The sequence below is a fragment of the Labrus mixtus genome, chromosome 7 (genome assembly GCF_963584025.1).
Source record: "Labrus mixtus chromosome 7, fLabMix1.1, whole genome shotgun sequence".
Taxonomy (NCBI): Eukaryota; Metazoa; Chordata; class Actinopteri; order Labriformes; family Labridae; genus Labrus; species Labrus mixtus.
In genome coordinates this window covers 5525571-5549506 of record NC_083618.1, presented here as the reverse complement: position 1 = coordinate 5549506, position 23936 = coordinate 5525571, and the positions used below count along the sequence as shown (strand labels likewise).

At 40.1% G+C, this 23936-nt stretch overlaps 1 protein-coding gene across 6 annotated transcripts in view; it reads left to right on the top strand.

Annotated features, from left to right (window-relative positions):
* magi1b (membrane associated guanylate kinase, WW and PDZ domain containing 1b) overlaps positions 1-23936 on the top strand; it is a 132213-nt gene that overhangs the window by 58884 nt on the left and 49393 nt on the right. For all 6 annotated transcript variants that reach the window (XM_061042319.1, XM_061042321.1, XM_061042318.1 and 3 more), the window contains exon 2: positions 2305-2421. In XM_061042319.1, coding sequence (XP_060898302.1) covers positions 2305-2421 — 117 coding nt within the window. The remainder of the gene's footprint in view (positions 1-2304; positions 2422-23936) is intronic.

The following is a 23936-nucleotide window of genomic DNA, read 5'->3' as shown; positions in this document are numbered from 1 at the left end:
ATGACTCATCAGTATAAGCCAAAAAAATGTAACATTGAATAATGAATACCTTTTTAAGTACATAGTCCGGTTATCAACTTTTGAAAATAAAATTATTTCATATTTGACATTCATCTCTATTCTCACCCTGTATCATTTATGAGGGATACACCATTTGAAATTTGTGGCAACTCATTCAGCTAAATGGACTGTGAATGGACTTTTATTTCTCGTCTTCTGACCCGCTTTAACACTGCAGAGGGTTCAAGGTAAGCCAATCCCGTTCATTCATGCACTTCCACATGCCATTGTTTATTCAATCTGGAGCCTATTAGGTTTCAGATTCTTGACACTTTGACATGTGGACTGCAGGAACTGTGGATCAAACCGCCAACTTTCCAATCGAGAAATGATCGACTCTACCACTGACCCACAGCAGCCCACCCGGGCCATTAAAACCTGTTTTGTAGATTTATTGTGGGAGTTGAAGGATCGAGCATTTTCAGGGCTTGACCCATATCGAGTTTGGAAGATCAAATATTATGGTCTCTGCTTTTTCCCCACAATGGGAGTGAAGTACAAAACCACTAGAATATACTTCTTTTACATTACTTATAGTATTAGCAACAAGACCCTGTTGTTCTTAAATATGTAAAATAAATGCACAATATATGCCATGCAGGGAAACAAGCTGGATATGGTAAAAACAATTTTGGTAATTGATACATTTCTCCTTTGGTTATACCTTGAAATTTAGATGGAAAATGTTTTGGGATTTTGAAGGAGGGAAATTGAGAACAACACAGTACTTATACAGCAACTTCATAAATGGCAGTGTCTCTTATTTTTCTGCCCTTTGGTGCATTTTAGTTTTTGTCATTGTACAGATTTCCCAGCACAAGACCTGGTCACACTAGGATTAGTGCACACTTTGTTGTATGGATGGGACAGGGCCAGAGTTTTCTTCCATGAAGAAGCTAAGACTCAACCTTTTCCCAAGTCTGAAAACAAAACGGCCACATTGTTTTTTGTATGGAATTGGATATGGATAATCAAATGTGTCCCTCAATACTTTCACAAGATATGTTTGTATGCATGGGCCTGTGAAGCCCATGTCAGAAATCCAATTCACCTTCTTTAAAAAAAAAAAAAAAACAGCAACAATACAGATTGAAATACTTTCCTTGGGGAATTTATTATTTGGACAATATTATGTTAGGGAGCAGTTAAGGATTTTTCTTGAAAAGAAGGGTCTCATGTACGATTGTTTACATTTTAACTGCAGTGTGAGCATGTCAGCCTCCAAACTTCATTGCCAACTTAATCACAGGAAAAATCATATTAAGATCTTTGCGTCTACTCCCCCCTACTCCCCTTATGCTAATAACATAACAGAAAAGATTGGTGATACTAAAAGCAGTCATATCATATATCTGTGGGAGGTGCATTTTGTGTTTCAATTCTATTTTTTATCATATGAACCTACAATCATTCTGCCAACCAGTGCAGAATGCTCTTCTGTACTATGCTAACAATCTTAATCTTTTTATTAAACACAAACACACACAAGCACACATAACGACACACGCTCATATACACACAGTTGCCATGGAAACAGGATCCAGGGCCTTTTATGACACGTTGTTTGCCCAAGACAACTAAAAATGGTCTCAGCAGCTGTGCAGTGATGGGAGATAAATCATATGGATAATAAATAATTGGACATGTATTAACATAGAATGAGAGGAGATGTTGCCTGCAGAAATGCCAATTAATTTAGAGCAACACATTGTCATATTCATCTTGAGCATTCTGTCATTCTTCTGTTTGTATGATATTGCAGGCTGTTTTCTGTTATGTTGTAATAGTCAAAATGAACTCTAATAATTACACACAGACACATTTACAATCAAACACACACAGCGGACACTTTCTAGCCGTGGTGCCCTTCACTACCCTAATGTGTGTCTGAGGTCCAGATGGCATAGCAGTAGGTGGGCTAATTCACAGCGTTAGCTGTAGTGCTAGCAGTCTTAGTTTTGGCTAGCCCTGGCTGGTTGGAGTGGGAGAGCCTGCAGCCAGCAACCCCACCGAGTGACGCTGGCAAGTGAACAATTCACGGCTACACACTCAGCGTTTAGCTTTGTTGTGTTTGCAGGATGAACTTGGGTGTTTTGTTCTGTGGGAGACCAACTGTGTGGTCGTTTGACACTTCTCTATGAATTATAACAGCGTTGTTTGACTCCTGTGATATTGTAATGTCTGTTATCCTTATTTTTTATGTTTTATGTGTAACAACATGTTTCTCTGTGTTCACGATGACAGGAAGCAAGCTCAACAAGGACCTAAAGCATTATCTGAGCCAGCGCTTCCAGAAATCCTCGCCTGACCACGAACTGCAGCAGACCATCCGAGACAACCTCTACCGTCACGCCGTGCCTTGTGAGTCCATGACACCACTTTCACCCTGAAATGTTGTTCCTTTTTTCTTACGTTTTTGACCACAACTGTTCTAGTATCTTCTCTATGTCCTGGCATCTTCCGAGGGCATTTCTTTCCTTTCTTGATCATATGCTGTCTAGTCAAGGCTACACACTGTGTGTATGATTCCAAAGGAACATCACCATGGCACTAGTATACATCCTCATGAAAAATAAAACAAATGCATGGACAATAAAGATCTGAACTGAACTGAACTGAACTGAACTGAGCTGAGCTGAGCTGAGCTTGGGCAAGATCAGTTTTAGACCCATGTAATAATCTAATAGGATAATAGGATGATCCAGTAAAGCCATACTATGTTCCAGTCCTAAGTGGACACATGGTTTCCTTTTGACCAATACTGTTGTTATCTGTGTTATTTGCTTCATTTTGTCCCCCGTTCATGTTTATTCCCCAAGCTGATAAAAAGTAGAGATGGGACAGATCCAATCTAATATCAGTATCAGGTCTGATATTGAAGTAATTAACATATTGGAATGACGTCGCCAATCCACGTCACACTTCAAGAAAGATTGTTGACCACTTTAAACATTCTCAGCTTGCAAAGTCTCAAATGATCAAAAGTACAAAGCTTACACTTCAGTTTAAAAGATTTGATATGAAAACCTTACAGTTGTTGCTGCTTCCCGTATTGCTGTTTGTATGTGAAGCCAGCACAAAGTTCAGATACATTTCTTTGGAATTTGTATTAATTTACTTTTTTGCTCTTTCGATAAGAAATGCAAAGCCAGATTTACTACATCTTTGTGTACGCTTACACATAATACCAATAACAACAATAACAGTAGAATTATGACTAAATATAATCTCCGGAATCAGTATATCGGTAGTATACCGGAATCAGATCGGAAATGAAAAAAAGTGGATCTTGCATCTATGATAAAAAGCAGTGAGATTTCACTAAGTCAACCCCCATACATTCAGTCAGGTTGGTGTTTGTTGTTCTTTGCCTGTTCATGTGAAGGCAAAGTCTGGTCACTCCTCATTGAATCTGCTCATAGTATCTCATGTCTACAGGATCAATGGCACTAATAATTATACGTACACTGTGGCCTCATCCTGGTCCCTCACCCTTTATCACCAACGAGTATCGACTCTGCCAGAGCTGCTGGTGTAATCCAGGAATAGAGGCTTGTGTCGTTGACTTCTTTTCTCTCTGAATATTGCAGGGATCTAAAGTCACATTTGTTTTTGATGCTGAGATGGATGTTCAAAGGTTTTGTTCGTCAATGCTACGATGCTGAGGATGTGGCTTCGTCACATTAATAACAATGTAACAGTGGAGTGGGATACCTGTGCAACTTCCTCTGTGGAGAGGCAGATAAAACAGAATTATGGTTAGACTGGTGAACCATGTATGTTTCCAGTCTTGTGTTATCCCTAATATGCACATAGCTGTGAAATCAGCCAAGTGCACCGATGAGAACCAGACCCTTCATTGACATGATGGTGGAATCCCTACTGACTTATGACACAACATGCCTTATTTATAAAGATGTATAGGGAGAGTAGAAGAGACAAAATGAGTATATACAAGGTGAAACAGCAGGAATGGATTCTCCTCCCCATTTAGAAATGACTGTATCCAAGTATGTTCAGGTGGATTATAGTAGTTCCCTGTCATTAAATATTGTATTAAGATTCCACATGTGAATATGGGACATGTCACTTTATTTCACTTTCATAATCAAGGATATTTGACGTACATAAATTAAAAGACATGTTTAAAACAAAATTAAACTGTTCTTTTTGCTGGTCATTACCCCCATCACCATACACCTTTTTGAAGCCTATGTTGTTGTCTTTGCATTAAATACTCGGCATGACTTGGGAGATCTGTCATTTCCAATATTCCTGCTTTACTTAAATAGTTAACATCCGTTGGCTTCTCTGAAGTTTATCTGTAGCCCTCTCTTGTAAATTATTATCTTTATTCAGGAGGCTTGTTTAAGGGACTTTATCTGCATTACCTCCACTACTATAAGTCAGACAGACACTAGTGGAAGGTGGGGGTCTGGCCATAATGGCCATTTAAATCACTAAGTCGGCACTCTAATAAAAACCCCTGTGTCGTTAGCAGTAAACAAAGCATGGAGGTGTCCCCTAGGCCATGTGTTTTATAGGACTGCAAATGCACTTGTTGAGCACTGGGACATTCTTAACAGAAAATTACATTTTCAGCTAAGTCTTTTTTTTTTTAATCTCTTTTTGTAATAGGAAGGCATGTTATATTGTGCAAATACCATGAATAATTACTTCTTCTGACCTTCATTCTAAAGAAAAGTCAAATTTAGTGAATGTATAGCAAAACATACATTTAGATGCGCTTACGCTTTGGCCTACGATTGCAAGAGGTCAGTGTGTGTCCATGCTGACATATGTCCAAAGGTTGTTCACTGCACTGTGCATGTGCTTGTGTAGGTGTAGGTGTGATTAATGCAAAGCAAGCAGGTGGAGAGACAGATGGAGAAGTGAGTCCATGGTTGGTTGTGCTGCCTTTAAATCAGGCAAAATGGAGTGTTCAGGCCGGGGGGAACCTCCATAAGACGATTATGCACAACAGTACATTTCAGTCCAATCTGTGATTTTACCAAAATTCCCATCTATTCTTGCTAAGTTTTACTCTCTGATTGACATGGTATTTTGTTTATTGGCAAATTGCTAGTATTATTCACTGGAAATTTTAAATAGCTTTGCAGTAGCTTTTGCTGTAAAATGAATTTCTTACATTGCAGTTACTATATTTTATTTCCCAAACTGAAATTCAGAGCTGTATATGTGGTTGTTTTATTTAACTATTTTGGAATGAATGTATGTAAACGTTAAGTCGTAGGCAAACAAAGACACAACACATATTTTGCTGAGGAATGGTTTTGCGTTTTTGATTGATTATTTCCATGTTTTGCAACCCCACAGTGTTGACATGTAGCCTACATGGTATGGCTGGTTTTCTGCTGTGATACTTAATTTGTCTAGCTGTTGTGTCTATTCACCCAACATTAACAAGCTATAACTTTATAACTTGTGAAATTATAGATGTTTATTCTACCCCTACTAATTGCCTTCACATTGATGCCCCAAACAACCAAAAGGAGACACAAGGACAGAAAAGAGGATATGCTCCCTCGTTGGCTTCCAGCATTGCTGAATCAGTTGGTTGGACTGCCAGGCTGTGTGCACCACAGAGGGGATTGACCACAGTTTACTGTGGTGGCTGGCAGGAGGTTGTTACTCTAGACCACCTACGCATGCCACCACTTCTAAAAAAAAAAAAAAATACCAAGACATAATTTTCATGAAAAGAAATGGGCTAAGACAAGTTTAGCTTCCAACAGATTTACTTTAGGAAACCCCTGGACTTAAAGTTGGGCTGTCCTTTTGCAGAAAGAAAAATAATCTTTCAAAATACACATGAAACATAAATAGAGCAAATAAAACCATCTATGTTTGCCTTTAATATTAGGTTGAATTACGCAGAGAAGTTCTTGAATATCTGCACATGTTCTTGTAGATTAATTTCGATGTGCAGGTGTCGTAAAGTGATTTGTGAACGGTCTTCCTCAGATGTTCCCATAACCCTGAAGAAGTTGAGGCACAGCTCTCACACCCTCCACCATCTGCTACGTCCGTCAACCTCCCCTTGTGGTCACCCCCTCTGCGCATTCAGCATTCCAAATTCACCCATTCTCACGACAAGCCCCCCAATCTCCTCTATCCTGACCCCCCCAAACTCATGACACTGCTGCCTCACTGCCGCCACTGCTGCTGCCTTTCTCTCTCTGTACCACTCTTCCCTCTTATTGTCCCTGACTGTGGTTTGGAGGAGTGACAAGAAGAAAGGAAATGCTCTGTTTGGTTTACGCCTGATTTAAAAGCATTCTAGGTCTGCCAGCCTTGACAAGCGAGCCCTGGATTTCCTGCATATAGGCAAGTATAGCAGTATTGTCTTGTGTGGTGTTTGTGATGCTGACAACTCGGTGTTCGCCTCTAAACTGAGCGAGCGTTGCAGGGGCTAGTGTTCACGTGCATGTGTGATGAATTGAGGGGGCTAGCAGCACAGACGATTGGACAGCCTGTATATAGGCTAAGAGGACGGCTCTGAGGGAGGTTGGGGCTGAAGCCGCGGGGATGGGGATGGAGATGAAGATGGGGGTGGGGTGGAGTTTGGATGTGGGAGGGGTGCAAAAAAAGGGGGGATGGGTGGAGTGAGGGGAGAGAGGGGGAAATGGTGAGATGCAAAAACACTCACAGTCAAATTAACGTTGCAGCTAGCTAGCCAGTCAAGCTAACATCAACATATGTACAAGAAGGATGTGTTGTCATTATACGATCTTGTTCTACCACTGCGTGTTTGTGTATGTGTGTGTGCATGTGTGCACAGTGCATGTGTATTTAAGTGTCTACAGTGTTTACAAAGCAGCCTGTTGAGGACTGCTGTGGTGAGGTTAGAGATTGCACCCACAGATGAAATCACATTGTTCTAACAAAAGAAATGCTCCAACTCACTGGTAAATCTAAATTGTTGAAATAGAGGAAAATGATACAGTGAGCTGAGCGTCAGACAATATTGTTGACTTTTATCAACAAGAAGAGGATCTACTGCATGTCAGTCAAATACCTGCTGTGTGTGTGTGTCTGTTTGACATGCTTTACATGATGTTGGTTTTGTCATGGCTAGGTAAACACAGTCTTGCATGTCTTTCCGATCTTAGATGGAAAGACAAAACTCATCCAATCATTCCTGTTAAACCAGTTCTCAGTTCAGTAAGAGCCTCACATAAACCCGGTTGGATTCCTTGCAATGGCTTGTTACTTGTGATGGCCACGATCACAATATGTGCATCAATTGTTCAGGTAACTTATAGACACTGTATTTGTTTTCCTTTATGTGTAGTATTTTGAGCATGCAATAAATGTGTTTGAAAGGTTCTCTGTTGAATATTTTGTTTAGGTTAAAGAAATTGACCTTTTTTGTGAGAGACATCATTTGTTGCTGAGAGGTCACATATCTGTTTTTTTGTCATATGAAAGTAGTGAATGTGTGTATTTTCTTCTTTGGAGTTTAGCTCCTGAAAAGCAATAGCTCATGATTTGAATAGACTTGTTTTTTCAAAGCTCCTGCCAATAGTCTTTAGGTGGCCATGACACACGCTACAATACATACTGATGCCTCTATATGAGTGACAAAAGCAAAAGCCACCATCAGTATAAAGATGGAGTATTTCTATGAAGTTATTTTTAATGCCTGAAACCACTCCTGCGAGGTAGGTGTCACATGAAGTGAAGAACTGAATGCTGCCAAAAACAGCCTTTTTTCCTACAGTAAAATGAGTGATATATTTGACCATTTAAAAGAGCAGGGATGAGATTTTTATTTTGAAAATAAAAAAACATTATACACGTGAAGGACATTGTCAGCAAAGAGGTAAGATGTTCACAGGAGATAGCAAAATGGAAGTCTAAAGTTCACATCAGGAGCTTTAAATGTCAAATAAATTGAAACTCTTCATATTTTGCAGCTCAATCACTACAAAACTTTATGTGTTAGATCCTGAGCATACATGACTGTTGGAGAAGGACAGAAGGCACGACAGTTACCAGTGTCAGTGTGTTTACATTTGTGTGGAGAGGGTCCGGCCCACTGCAGGTAGATCAGAAGGAAGTTGTGAAGGAAACAAAAGGAGCTTAATTCATGCTGGTGGGAAAGTTTTTTTGGTTTTTTTTGTCAAGCTAACACCATTAGCAGGATTGAAAGAAAGTTGTCGAAACAGAAAGAGTGATGGGTGGAGTGTCCCTGGTCCTTAGCCCCTCCCCCCACCACACCCTCACTTACACTGACTTGTGCTACAATTTATAGTATTCACACACCAAACAAAGACACTGTTGCACACAAATCCATGACAATTGGCATGGAGGTAATTTTCTCGAGTCATTCCTTCATCTTTAAAATGGGAGTTAATGCCCCCCTGCGTCTGAGCTTGTTTTCTTAGGATAGCTCCTACTGTGTTGACTGGCATTTTGGACTTTGTAGATAATGCCTTTAACTGAGACAATGGAACCGTTTACTAAATGATTTCATCTGTATTAGCATCTATATTTCACCATTAAACCATTTAAGAGTCTAAAACGTGGATTTTTTAATTAATTGTTAATGAGGTGAGATTTATCTGTGGATTTTTTTTACATTAATATGCAATGTATCTGAAACAACTCTCTCTCTAATCCAACTCTTAAACATAGAAAATACAGCTCACGAAACAGAGACCAGACATTTGGTTCATTTGGGGGTTAGGTGTCTTGCTCAAAGGCAGCTCAGCAGTGGAATTGAACTGGTATCTCTTCAGCAACCAGTCCTAATCTTCCAAATTTGGTCTGTACCGGGACTTGGATACGCGACTGTCCAGTAACCCAAGTCCCTTCAGACTGAACTATAGCCGTGTTGTTTGCCCAAGAAACTGACAATTTAGTCTATTCCAAATAACCATGAATTATAACAAGTCATTAACATTCTGCCTTACTGGTAATGCTCTAAGGTAAGCCCAGTTTGAGTTTGGAAGCTGACCAATCTGAAACTTTGCCTCATGTCTGAATTAAACTGTCAACTATTGATATACGTGTGAATGTTTTGGCACTTAATTTACGTCAATGCATGAGACACACTTATCCGAAGGGATAGTAAATACGAGTGTCTTTGAAAAGCAACTAATAAAACCTTAGAGAAACAAAAATCTACATTTCATCCAACATTTCACACATGATTTGTGTTTTCTTTGACGTTTTTTGGAATTGCTTCATGTTTGGCAGCAGTGACTTAAATAAAGGAAAAAAAGAAATCTGAAAGTGTCAATCAAAACCACCCTCAAAAATCTTCTATTATTTGGTTGGATGGTTCTCTAAACCCTGGAAGTACCCTTTGTAAATGCCTGCCTATAGTGGACACAACGTATCTAATTGGGACACATTTAAGGGCTATCTGGCAGAGAATGGCACATCACACGACCTTTGACTTTTCTCCCTCGAATGATTTCTAGCTGCTGGTCCCAACCCCCAACCTCCTCTAACCATGGAGCATAACAAATGAATTCTGCACATGCAGAGCCTTCTTTTATGTGACTCAGCATGAGCATGACTTTTTTTGTTTGTTAATTCATATTTTGTCTTGAATCTCATGTGAAGTTTGAGCTTCTTTTTTTTTTTATTCTTTTATAAGTTTTGCCTCATTTCTACAGACACCCTAGTGGCTTAATGCTACGAGCACATATATGCTTTTTTTTCTGCCAAGTTTTAGCACCTATAGTTGTTGATGTACTCATTGTTTTGGACTCCTTCTGTATCTGACATATAAGCTTTAGCCTTACTCATGTTTACACCTTCATGTCAAGTTCTTTTTGCAGATTCCTCAAGTCTTGATTCTGTGTTTTTCATGCCTGCCTCTTCAATTCTACCCCCCCGACTCCTTTCCTCTCCACATTGTGGTCAAGGATGAGTTGTCTGGAACTTGTTAAGCACCCAGAGCATGTGCATGAGTTTGTGTGGAAAAAGAAACAGAGGTGTGGGGGATGAAAAAAATATATATATGACGGGGTCTGCGAGAACAAGAGAGAAAAAGGGGTGAACAGCCAGGAGAAGGGGAGGGAGAGAAGGAGAGCGAGAGGGGGAGGTGGGCGGGTGCATGTGGGTGCCTGCGAGACGGGAGACAGCGGGGCTCAGTCAGAAAGAGAGAGAGAGAAGACTAGCATTGGTGTGTGTGTGTGGGTATGAGACGGAGCGCATTATAAGCCAATGTGTGGATGCTGCTTAGCCTAGCTCCCATTAGCTTAGCATCACAAAGCCAAAGCTGGACAGAGGACAGACGCACAGGCAGAGGAAGGGGAGGGAGGAACGGAGAAGGAAATGTGAATCTGCGCTGGTTTTTTCCTTCCACTCATCCACACCTGATTGGATTTTGTTGCTCCCTCTGTATTCTGTCGACGTGGTGTTGTTCACTGGACTGTAGGGAAAGGAAGGAGAGGAAGAAGAAGAAGCCCCTCACAGGCTCCCTAACTGAGGTATTTTTGTTTTGTGTTTCATTCTGAGAGGGGGACTACAGGCTGCTGTGATTTAATGGTTGGGGGTTGGGATGGAGAGAGATGGAGAGGCAGGCGGTGAGGATGTCTGTGCATCAGGCGGAAGGCATCAGGAGCAGAGCGAGAGAGACAGAGGCACATCGCTGGCAGTAATGGAGGCTGATGTGTTGTGGTCAAACGGAAGCTGTGTGTGTCTGTCTGTGTCTGTCTGTCTCAGGTATGCGTGCGTCTGTCTGTTTTTGTCTGTGCCCTGGTTTGATGCCTGTGTGTGTGCAAAGTGTCACATCCCATGTGGGTGTTTTTTCTGATGGAAGCACTCCAACTCTGCAATGGTTGTATTAAGGTTGATCTGTTGACACACTTGATCATATTGGAAGCCATTACCTCCAGCAGCAAACTGCTGCCTGTCTGTCTGTCTGTCTGTCTGTCTGGAGCTTCAGGGATGCTAAGGTTAGCTTCTACCTCTCCTTCATCCTCCCTCACTCTTTCTCTTTCTCTCTATCCAGCTCGTGTCTCTATATACCCTCTCCCTCCCTGCCCCTCTAAATGCATCGTTTTAAAGCCTCTCTCATCCATTTTCATGTTGCTGTAGGTAGCAGCAAGCCCAGGGTGCTTTTTTTTCTGGCTGGAATAGAAAGACAAAGGCTGTCTGTGTGTGTGTGCGGGGGGCATTTTCAGGCTAGATTCTGGCTGATTTAGCTTCACACTGCACTACTGGCCCTTCAGGTTTTTTTGTTTCTTATTCTAATCTCTCTTCCCCCCCCCCCCCTATCTTCAGAAACCCCCCATCCCTCCTTGTGTGTGTGTGTGTGTGTGTGTGTGTGTGTGTGTGTGTGTGGATCATTTAGAGCTGAAAACATTTGTTATGAAGGTAAAATAGAGCATGTCATAGTTTCAGAAAAGTCCTGTTTTGATCTCATTGTGGTGTGGCATGTATGCCTCTTCATTGCCAGCCACTTACAGCCAGCCAACAAGAGCTGTGAAACCACCCTCCCCTAACTCTGAAACACTCCATCACAAATTAAGGGGACCAGGCCAGTCATTCAAAAGCCATGGCAGAAACTGCCCTCTTCAACATTTAATTCCATGCCACTACCACATAGGGAGGACTCTTTGGATTTTGATGGTTTTCAGAATCAGGTGGGGTGGTTGAGGTTTCCTTAGGGCTTGTTGATACACTGTAACCCATCCTCCCTGCAAAAACCAAACCAACAACAACAACAAAAAAAAAAAGAAATGTGATGACTGGAAAATGCTGGAATTTGCGGCCTGTGTTTTTGGTTGGATTAACCCTTTAGTGGGACAGATGGCTCCATCCCCCTGCCGAGCTGACAAACCCCAGTCAGCTCACCACCCCTCCTGCATTTGTGTGTGTTTGAGTGCATGCTTCATTCCCCCCCCCCCCCCCCCCCCCCAAAAAAAAAAAAAGCTCTGGCAAGCGAGCTGTGGCAAAGATGGTGGATGGCTGTGTTTTGGTTTTGAAATATAACAGGAGTCTGCTCGCCCTTCCCTTGTGTTTTTGTGTGTGCACGTGCATACAGCCGTGTGTTTATCTGAAGACAAGCCTTAGTTTCAGCCTGGAAAATATGGACTAGCTGGCTAGCTTGACATCAGAGCATGTTCATTGTGGAGATTTAGAGAAATTCTTCTGGAATAGCTTCTGAACAACAGTTGGGTCCTTGAATGTTGCCAGATTTTCGAGGCAGGGCCGTTATCCGTGTTGTTTCTCCATGATCATCCACCAGCTTCATTTAATATTCTTACAGTAAGCACTTTTTCAGCATGACCTGCTACAGTGAACCCAACATCATCTGCCAAATAGGGTCAGTTTGCAGAATTTTGTCTGGCACAATATACCAGAAAAAGTATATACACCCACATCCTGTATCCTATATTAACGTCCTGTTGAATTTACTCTGACTGCCATATAATGAAAACCATAAATACCCTACAGAGTAAGTCTGTTCATGTCTAGATCTTTGTGATTTGTTGAGAAAAAGTGGAACATTGTGTCCTTGTTCTATGGTGTGCAGTGTGTTTATGAAGTATAGTAAATGTCATATGTGCCAGGAGTTTGACTTGAAAGTGAAATGACTGGACTCTTTGAAAGACATACAGCGGGATAATTCAATCCACTGCGAGGCCTGCCTTTAATGTAACACAGTCATCACATTTCATTTCAGCGCACCATGACTCAGTGCATGGGTCCATTTTCCTTTTCACTTAATACAGGCAAGACTCAGGAAAAGCATTTGCTCGCTATATGTTAAGGCACCAGTCTTTATTAGAGAGGGAGCCAGAGCTGTTAGCGTCCATGGCCCACAGCTTCACCCCTTCACTCTACATTCACGAGTGAGATGTGCACAGACTACAGACAGAGGATGAATGAGGGATGCACACGTTGTGCCTCTGAGTTATACCGAAGCAGAGTAGACCTCACTTTAACCCGTCTAGAAAATGTCAGCACTTCCTGCCCCAGACTTTTTCTATGTTGCCCTATCACACATGTCTCTCACAATGATATTTTCTCTATCAGGCAAGGTGTGGTTGAGGGGTGGGGGCTCAGCAGGCCGGATACTACGCAAAATGACACTGCTTAAATCGCAGTGTAATGTTAATAACATATCCAAAATGGCTGAAAGGAACATATTCTGACTCTGAGATGACAGTTTCCCCTTTAAATCAATGCTATGTGTGATTGGATGTGTTTAACAAATCAGTGGAAAATATCAGACTGGCGAGATGAAAAGAGTATGAAGAAGCAATCATTCAAATTGCACTGATTGCACACCAGCAGTTCACAACAAAAGTATCATGAATTTTCTTGACTATTATCTGGTGCATTGTGTTGACACAATGGACCCCACCCGGAAAATTTGGGACATTGTTAGAAATGCAGTTCATGCATAAAAGGGATGCAATTTTTTCTTTCTTTTCCACAAGTCTTTTGTGGCTCCAAATTTAACCAAATCAATCTGATAAATGACCTCAGGTGACCTATAGGCCTAAATCTTTGAAACTAAAAAGAAGTCAGCGGGTTTGAAGTTGAACAAAAAGTGAGCTCACCTGATTTCTAGCCTGATCCTCATCCCTGCTTGAGACTCTCACTGCTTCTTTCGCTTAATCTAGCAAAACCCATCTGAATGTTTCAATGAATCCCAAACTGTTGGTTAAATTCTCCAGATTGTAGTTTTAAGGTTTAGACAGTGAAGAAAAAAAAAATCACTACCTGTTCGTTCTTATGCAACAGTTTTTTAAAATAAAAACTTTCAATCATCAGCGATGCAAGGGTGCAACACTTCTTTTGAGATCTCTTAAAGATGTTAATGGCTTTTATCGTCAATCAATAGTTATGAGGACCTATTCAAGTTATGAGCAGGATATTCATTATTGTCATTCGACGCCCCTTTTCCTGGTTTAATGTTAAAAAAAAAATTAGATAAACTGTCTTACACAGTGTGGTATAACCGGAAATGTCATTAAGGTGGTAGCCAAGAGAAAGAAGGAGTAGTTCTTTGTTGTACTTCTTGATTTCATGACATCGTTAACATCAGAGAAGCAAATAGCTATTTCGGCCTTCTGGACTCGTTCAGCAGCTTGAGAGAAAACAGTTGTCCTCCAGTCAAACCAGAAAGCAGAAACACTTGTGTCAGGCCACACAGGCAGATGTTAAATCTGTCAAACATCGTATAAGGACAATACCAAAACAAAGAGAAATGAGCAGATCAGAGACTGGGCGGAGGAGTCTGTGGTATTAACTTTCTTAATATTATTTGTACGAAAGAGAAAGAAGATGAATTGTGGCTTAAAGATTAAAAGAGAGTATTTTACAGAACTGGAACAAATCACAGCACCAGCACAAGACAGAACAAAGAAAACATGGAAAGAGAGAGAGGAATTAAGTGGAGGCGCGATAGAAGGTGGAGGGAGTGATGGAGGAGAGGGGAGCAAAGGAAATGAGTACCACAGGTTTCCTGTGCTATCCACTGGGTCATGCTCATGAAAATTTTAATGGAACTGAGTAGATAAGAGCTTCTTCTCTTACCTTGCACATACATTTAACTCTTTGTTTGTTGATGATTCGTGTGTCTCTTTCATCCCCAAAATGGTGTCAGAGTTCATAAGCGCCGCCATTGTTTCCATGTCACTTTCAGACTACTTAAAATGCACTCTTTCAAATAACTCCTGTCCTGAATGACCTGGATGCCAGCACACAAGCCGAATAAGAATAGCGTGGCCTATAAATAGAACAATTATGATAATGAATCATTGCCAAACACATTTATGATGGCCTACTTTTCATTCATGGCACTGATCAGTTCATCGCAGTGCATATGTAGAAACAAAAAACATTTCCCCCCTTGTTTTGTTTATGTGTTATTTACAACACTACAAGTGGAATTTCCCAAGAAATGAACCCACAATAGTCTAAATCATAGGTGTTTTCCACCTTACTGTGCATATCGTTTCACTGAACCCTCTGACTTTTGAAGACAATTTGTATCTAGGTCATACTGAAGTCTGTGTATCTGTTGGTGGAGTGTGGGCATACTCCAAAGGTCTGTCTCAAATGGAAAGAACGATTGTGATGGAAAATAAAAGGCTGCCTTGATGATTTGGCACTGGATTTACTTTAAATGTTTCTAACCACTTATTTTGTTAAATAAAAAGGTAATTATTGATGCCGAACTTGCATAAATATCTGTCTCTCTCAGCTTATGTCGACATGTTTTCAAAACAGAGCTTTCAGGCGGTTCTTAAATGTCAGTGTTTGGGTAGGTGTGTTTTCTTGAGAGCTTGACATACTTATTTGATTGAGTCACTTGACTTCCTGATGTTAAGTAATTCCAGGTTTAACTGGCTGGGCGATAGAGCACAAAGTACCTTTTAATCTTCAATGATTTATGACAGGGAATTACAAGTGAAGTTTGCTGTGCCCATATTCCAAAACAGTCATTTTTAATGGCTCCATGAACTATGAAACTACTTGTTATATACAGTATATATTTTGTTATATATATATATATATATATATATATGTATGTATACTTTTTTTTTTTTAAAACATAACCAAACTGGAAAAATGCTGGGAAAATGTGATTATATTTGCACTAAAAAATATGTGTTGTGGACAAGACCGTTTGGGCCATAAGACCAGTAAGCTCTTTTGTTCTTTCTTAATGATACTAATAAACCATCAGTGACACTCAGGCAGAGGAAGTCTGTCAGCGTGATTGTTAAAAAGTGATGAACATTGATCTCTGTCAGTTTGATACTGATCTTCTGAATAATGCAAGATATTTAAAAAAAGATTATATCATCTCAAGTTCCCCTTTTTTTGGAGCATTGTATACCTTTGTAAAAAACAGAAGATTTGACAAGTTCTCAAATTGTTTGTTTCGTTTCAACACAACAATCCAGTATTGATCACCATCCCATCTCAACAACCCCTGAGGGCCTTAGCCAGGCTGCATAGGCAAATTAGGCCTTCTATCTGTATGTGTTTTCTTCACTGTCAAATGTCGAGTGTCAGTCAAGACTTCCCTTAAAGTCTGAACAGCCTGGGGGTCAGAAATAAGGTTCCTCCCAGTTTGTCCAGCAAACAGAAGTCAGTATGTTTCATTTGTGTTGCGACACAAACTGCATATTTTCAGTCGTGAAAGGCAAGCAATTCCTTTGAAAGGTATTTTATTCAGGAAACTTATTTTTCTTGCTACAGCTTTCTATTGTTGGACCCCTTTTCATAGTTTGAAATTGACGTTCAATAATATTTGGACAAATCGGTCTGGATTTGTTTTTATTTGTAAGGACCAGGATTTAGTCATGTTCAGGTTTTGTGGGTGTCATGGAGCCCGCAAAAAGCGAAGGAAACCTGGTACTAATATGAGAAAAATATTTCTTTCTGGGTTACTTGCACCTTTTGAAATTGAGAAACCCTTGGAATTTAACAAAGGAATAGACACACTAGTGGACAATACAGATCTTCACCTCCTAACTGGATCTAATGAAGACATGAAACAAGACAACTCCTCAGCTCCCAGCGTTGAACCAGAAGTCGTCAAAGAAGTCAAGCCATTGGAATCTTACCAAGATAAAGATACACTGAAGGAAAATGCTGATGTCCATATCAAAAAAGAACTTGAAGGAGACGTGCAAGATAACTCCTCAGCTCCCAACAATGAACCCAAAGTCATCCAAGAAGTCAAGCCATTGGAATCTTGCCAAGATAACGACACACTTGAGGAACATGTTGATGTTTACCTAAAAAAAGAACCAGAAGAAGACGTTAAAGTCAACTCCTCAGCTCACAGCAATGAACCTGTAGTTGTCCTAGAAGTCAAGTCCTTGGAATCTTGCCAAGATAACGACAGACTTGAGGAAAATGCCGATGTTCACCCCCGAACTGGACCTAAGGAAGACGTTAAACTCAACTCCTCTTCTCCCAGCAATGAACCTGCAGTTGTCAAAGAAGTCCAGCCTAACATTGTCCTTGTGGAGGGAATTAAATGTAGGTCACAGCTAAAATGCAAGGCCGAGCCTGGGGGATATGTGGGCTCAGGGTGCTCTATTGCTCTGGGGAAAGCAAGCGTAGGAAATAAACAGATTTTTCACACATGGTTATTTTTAGAAGCTGGGTTGTGGCTGCGTGCATGCCTCTTCAGCCTCCTTTTACATTTTTCATGTGTTTTGATGTCACGGTGTTAAAAAAAGATGGCTTATTTTAATACCATGTGTTTCCCTCTTGTCATTTAGACTCTATTGGTTGTTGCCAAGCTGACATATTTTCCTCTTCCCTGTAAGCATTTCTCTCCTGTCTTTCAAAATCTAGCACGTTTGAAATAATGATATAATTCATCTCTAAGTCTCTAGGCTTGTGGTAGAAGATGTTTCAGTGATGCTAATTGAAATGTGTAGTCATTTTGAGTTTCTCTTTTATAATGTCAGTGTATTCATATGTCTAATAGGGTCATCCTCTGCTTTCATAAATGTCAACGACCTTTCTTCTAAGTTTATCATGAAACTAGAAGGGCAAATGCTCCCTTGAAATAGTCCGCTATCAATTTAATATGGATGAGGTGCTTGGATTTGTCTGCTGTTGTGTTTTGGTTGTGCTTTAAGAGGGAAAAGGTGAAGATCTTTCGTATGCTAAAGCACCTGTGAGAAGTTTTACATTACAAAACCCACTGAAGGAATTACTGAAGCCTCTGTATGACCTTCATATGCAAGCAATATCGAGATGGTTGACCATTTCTATATCATAATTTAAATTCCTGACACGGGCGGTTGTTAATCAAAGGGATTAACAGCTCGCCGCTGATCAGGTTGTAAACATTTTCCACAGTTTAACTTGAGTGGTATGTTAGACGATTAAAAAAGCAGGATGACACAAAAGATAAACACAAAATGAAAGCTCCACACATTAGCTTTAAAATGACAAAACAATCCATTTTTCTTTACCCTATTTAGATCTAGTGATTTGTGTCAGGTGATGAACATTGATCACTTTAAGACAGATCTTCTGAATAAAGGTTCAGTTTGTTTAATTGAACCTGAAACAGGACAGTTGATTCTGGTCTGTTGAGTTGATGGGTAGATGACACTAAAAAAAAAACCATTTGATATTGATCCTCTGTAAGGTGAGTTAGAGTTGAGACAATCTGGGGAGGCCAAGGTCACATTAAGGGGTGTGACCAGTTGCTGTCACGTATTGATTGTGGTTTGAAAGACTTTGTGGTGTAACTGGATGCTCCCTGTAGTCGGTAAGCCCAATCATGAGATACTTTGTGGATGGGACAACATTTTGATTGGTGATCCCAAGGTCAGGGTAGCACCAACATTTTTTGTTGTTTGCCTTTGAGATCGCTAAATTATGTGAAAAAGTTTTTTGAATAACATCTTTGTGTTCATTTATAACTGAACTAAAACATACCATGTTTACTTTTCATCTTTTGTCTATTTTGTAAGTTTAAGTTTAAACATGTACTGATACACATTTGAAGGCTAGAGTTCAGAAAAGCTCCAAAGCCAAATCTTGGGATATTTTGTTTTAGTTGTACTTTTGGTCCCTGGGTTAGGAGAAATACTTGCTCTTTATATATCACATGCAGTTGTTTGATTTTGTACGTTGTGGGTTAAAGTTGTTCTTCGGACTTCTGCTGAGATAGATAGAGGTCTAAGTGCTAAATAAATCCTTATCAAGGGACAACTCAGGGTAGTATCAGTAATCCTAATATATTTCCATGTGTGCGATGTCACTGAATGAGGGATTGACTTGAAAAACTACTGCAAACAAGAACATACTGTTGAAGGGAAAAATAATGATCTACTTGCAAAAGTAGAGTGCAGGAAACTGTTCTAGATGATAATAGCATTATGGTATGGTTATTTGGTTCCAAAACTGAGGATTTCAGAGAAATGTCAAGTTGATGTTGAAGTGCCTTCAAACTAAAATGATTCAACTAAACCTATTTTTTAAATGTTTTGTATGCGAATACAGAATCTTAAGGCAAGGATTTTGACTTTTGGTGTTGTTTTATGATTTTTCTCTAAAGTCTAAGTATTGTCTACTAGGCCGTCGTTGTATGAAGGAGAATGTCTATGTGGAGAGCGAAAGACAGGGAGAATGCAACTCTTTTTAATCCAAATCCAGAAACCATCAGGAAATAGTTTATCAGCAGATATGTGAATGCAAGTCCTGCTAACAGTCAGTTATAAGTTGTTCTCAGTTCTTGTTTCTCATGTTGCTAATTTAGAGTAACTTTGTCAATTTTCCCGAAGTTAGACTAACACACCTAGACAATGGGGTTTAGAGTCGATTTGCTATTGCATGTATACACCTTAATCAGACCCATACTTAGGGGTTCTGTGCATGCTCCACAGTTCCAACACAAGGTTTTGACCCAGAAGTCAAACAGCATAAATGTGTAGAAGAAAGCCAAGAAGAAAACAAGACAATGGTATCATCATGGAGAGTGTTTGAGTGAGAACCACATAGTTTTGGACAGATGAGACATTCATATTGTGTCAGCTGAAGGAGTTTAACAGATTGAAGGAAATAGTTTGCTGCTTTCGTGAAGTGAACTTTTTTCATGTATTTAGTTTCTTGGTCAGCAAATATTCCAAACCAGTTCTCAAACCAGTGGTTGACATCATGGCGGCTACATCCACTTTTTTTTACGGTCTATGAGTTATGTCTTATTTTGTCTGATTTTGTTCTGGTAAATCTAAAGTGTTTCCACATGCACTCACTTTGCATATGGTTTGTGGTCTAATGTTACACATGACTAACAAACCCTGTAATTGAACTTGCATACCCTTTGGCATACACAGTCATAAAGATGTTTGTGCCACTACAAGGTACTTCTTTATACTTCTTTTCCATTTATTTTGATATAGAACAATAACTTTTAAAATCTGAAACAAAGTAACAAACACAAAAATATTTGTATGCGTAAACCTTCAACTTCTCTGTTGTTGTTGAGTCAAAGCCCTTTCAGTGCTCTCTGTTACAGCACAGAGAAGAAACATTGTGGAAATGAAATATATGGTCAACAGGGTACCCTATGCACAGCCTAAACATGCTCCCAGGTGCTCACGGTTGCAGCGAATCATGAAAAAGTAAAGTTATTTTCAGTGTGCCACGGACTTCTGATTGTGGAAATGAAGTTCATAGTGAAGGACTGGTTAGTCCCTTAAACATGGAGAGTCATTGATAATGAAGATGGTGAGTTCAGAAGCTTAACAGTCTGGGGACAGACACAGTCTTTACACCTACACTTCTCTCTCGGGCTATACGACCTACCAGATGCAAAAAGAATTGATATATGGTTTGAATAATGAGTGTTCTTGATATTGCAAAAAACACTTTTTGATGAAGCGTCTTCTGAATGCATAGCTGAGAAGCCGGCATGTTGTTTTTCCTATACGTCATCATCATAAACTCAGTTCAAGTCATTGGACAACATCCTGAAGTCTTCTTTCTGTGTCGTTACCTCTTGGATATTATGCAGTATATGCCTTGATTCTCTAAGCAATCTTGTTGCATTGATGCAGTTTTCCTTGACAAAGGAGAAAATGAAGAAGACCTAAGTTTAAAGACCTGCCCTAAAAGCCGTATAAAGTAGGCTTTGCTAGTTCTATAATGTGCCTTTAAACTCAAATACCTGGCTGGCAAAATAATCCATATGTTTATGGAAAGCCCTGATGATATGTCTTTTTTTCATTCCATCCAGAAGTTATATATCAGCCACCATGTCAGTAATCATTTAGCTTATCCCTCTTTGTAATCAGTATCTGCATTAACCTCAAAGATCTACTATCAGTCAGGATCTTCCCCAAAGCAACACAACACAAGCACTGGAGTCCTTTGTTTTTGTTTTTTTGACAGTGCTGTGTTTGGTCGGAGGTCCCCTGACTCACTTTGTCACTGGGTCTTATTCAGAGCAACATTTGTTCAATTTTTTGTCGCCTTTATTAGACAGAACAGCTGAAGAGAGACAGGAAATGTTGGGAGGAGGGAGCGGGGGGCGACATGCAGCAAAGGGCCGTGGTTGGATCCAAACCCCTGCGATGAGGACTATAGCCTCTGCACATGGGGCTCAAGACATAACCGCAAGGTCATTAGCGCCTCTTCAAAGCTATTTTTTAATTGACTATAGGGTCTATTCTTGCTGATTAATGGCTGAATATCTGAATGTCAAACTCGATAAGTCAGTTTCAGTTTCCTTTCAGTTTCTGTTTCCTGATTTAGTTGTTTCCAATTGCAATTGTCTCCGACCAAAAACTCTATGAGGATGCTAACATTCCCACATTATGCAGAAACAATTGCCATGAGAATAGAAGCAGTAAAATGGTGGAACCCATTGATAATTTTTGTGAAAAGGCTGTGATGTTTTTAGCAACTACAACCTGCTTATTCAATGTTGAGTAACAGTTCAGAGGTGATGAACTCTGAGTTTATCTTCTCACCGTGGGGGTCTAATCTGGTCACCATAGGTGGCTCTAAGCATAGACAGGACACTCCTCCCATTGTGGCTGTTATGGTAATGAAAATGTGTGTGTGTGTGTGTGTGTGTGTGTGTGTGTGTGTGTGTGTGTGTGTGTGTGTGTGTGTGTGTGTGTGTGTGTGTGTGTGTGTTAGAGGAGCCAGTTGCATAAAGCTCCATTAAGTGATTACCCTCCACCCACAGCTCCAGTTTAGCACCAGACCATGCCATTTGGTGGTCAAGCACCTCATCCCCATTGTCAATAATGTGTGTAGGCTTTTTGTGTGTGTGCATGCTAGTGTGCATTTATACATGTGTATGCCCTGGCTGACACGGGCTATTGATTATAACAGGAGCTGTTTCCTTCCAAATCCTTTTTGTAGCGTTAATTACAAGCCGAATAATGTTTTGCCGTCACACACACAGGCCATATGACTCCTCTGTGACTGTTGGTATCTGAGTCAAGCCTCTGCTAGATTGCCAGGGGGAAGAGGTGGCTCATCACTGTGCCCTAATCTGTGTGAAGGGACATGGAAAAGCATAAAGTAGAGATGGAAGGGCAGCACCGATGATTAAGTAGAGCTCTATTGAACTTGAAACACTTTTTAATATGAAGCAGTTAGCTTTAATGTGCAGAAATGTAACCAGCCATACCTGGGCGATATGACTTAAAATATTATCACATTATAAAATGTAATATCAGTCGATATCAATAATTATCACGATAAATGTCAAATCATTTTTTCTTTAAGAATAAAGTCGTTTTTTTTTTGTATCGAGTGAAAGTTGAGAAACCAGATGGTTTATTGTGTTTCAATGATTATTTATTGTCAGAACATGATGAACATTTCACCATCATGAGCATAGTGCACGGTGCCGGAAAAACACTGATAAGACAGTTTGCTGCTGGGGAGTAAAACTTACTGGCCCGCTGCTTGCTGAGGGTCCACTAACACTCGTTTGGGACGTTTTTTCATTTATTTTCTTCGCTGTTTTCTAACGGTTGATATTGTTTCACAGGGTGGAAAAGGTTTGTGGTGTTGTCAGTTTTAGCTGCGCTTGTCTCTGGCTCAGTACACAGATCACATTCCTCTGCTTTTTGTCAGACTGTAAATATCCAAAATATATCCAAACTCCAAATTTGAGCATCCACCCATTTCACTGCGACATGATTGGCTGTTTGTCTTTTCTTCTTCTTCTTTTTGATGTCTGGTGGCATTAGCAACCCTCCCCCACTTTTCCAGTGTTTGTTTTGTGTAATTACAGGTTTAATATATCAAACTTCTTTTTTTAACATTTGTCACATTTATATGGAGAAAAATGATATTGTGATATTTATCGTATTATCGCCCAAGCCTACTGCTAAGCGTCATCCAGCTTTACCTTCATGTAACTCTTTGTCTTCACCCCCATGGATGATAATTGACAAATATTGTAGCATTACTGTTTAAGTATGACTCTTTTCCAACGGAAACAAGTTTGTGGTGTATGTCCAGTTCCTTCCAATTTCAGATGCAGCTCAAGTTTAGTGTTAAGATAAGCCAAAATAGCATTCATATTACTGTCATGGAACTTGAAAGGGAGTTGTGAAGCAAAAGGAGACTATGTAGAGGATTGTATCATCACTAGAAAACAAACTTCCCCACTTAGCTTCCCCACATCTCTTTCTCTCTCTTTTTATCCTCTCCATCCTTGGTTGTCCCTAGCAACAGCAGAGACCCAGTGGCATGAAGACACATAAATTACTTTCATTTTTTTTTCTTTTCCTTGTTTGTTGTTTTGTTTTAAAGGAACATACAGCCCTGGATCATTTCTTCTCTGTTTTTAAGTTTCAGGTTACAGTACATTTGCTTCTTTTCATGTGTTTTGATGCTCTAGTAGTGGCTCTGTGCTCCCTGAGCTACAGTATGACTGCCAAAATCTCAACACTTGTTTTCCTTGATCATCTACTTGAAATGTTAACGATGATTTTTTTCCCTCAACGCCCACCAACCTCTCTCAGCTTGTTGCAACGTTGAAGCCGTTAAGTCCCGAGCCAGGCAGTGCTAGACGAACACCCTTGTAGCAAATTCCCAAGGCTTTATTTAATGTGCCAGATTATGCTAACGCTCAACTTCGCTAGTCTCACGTCTTCTCCTTCTTCTGCTGCATTTCAAAAGTCATAATCCAGGATAGTTGTCATTACATTTTTTTCAAGTCTAAGTACTCTAGGAGTCTAGAGTCTCAATGCTCGACTCTCTGTCCCAACCCTTCTCACTCTATTTCACAGCTTGGTCAATGGGGCTTTTGTGTATTGAATTAATCAGGCCTATAGCATTGACACCGTCTTACCCCTGAGTCTAAGCCAAGGCACTTCTTTTCCATCCACTTTAAAACACCATCACAATTCCACTTCCTATTTGGT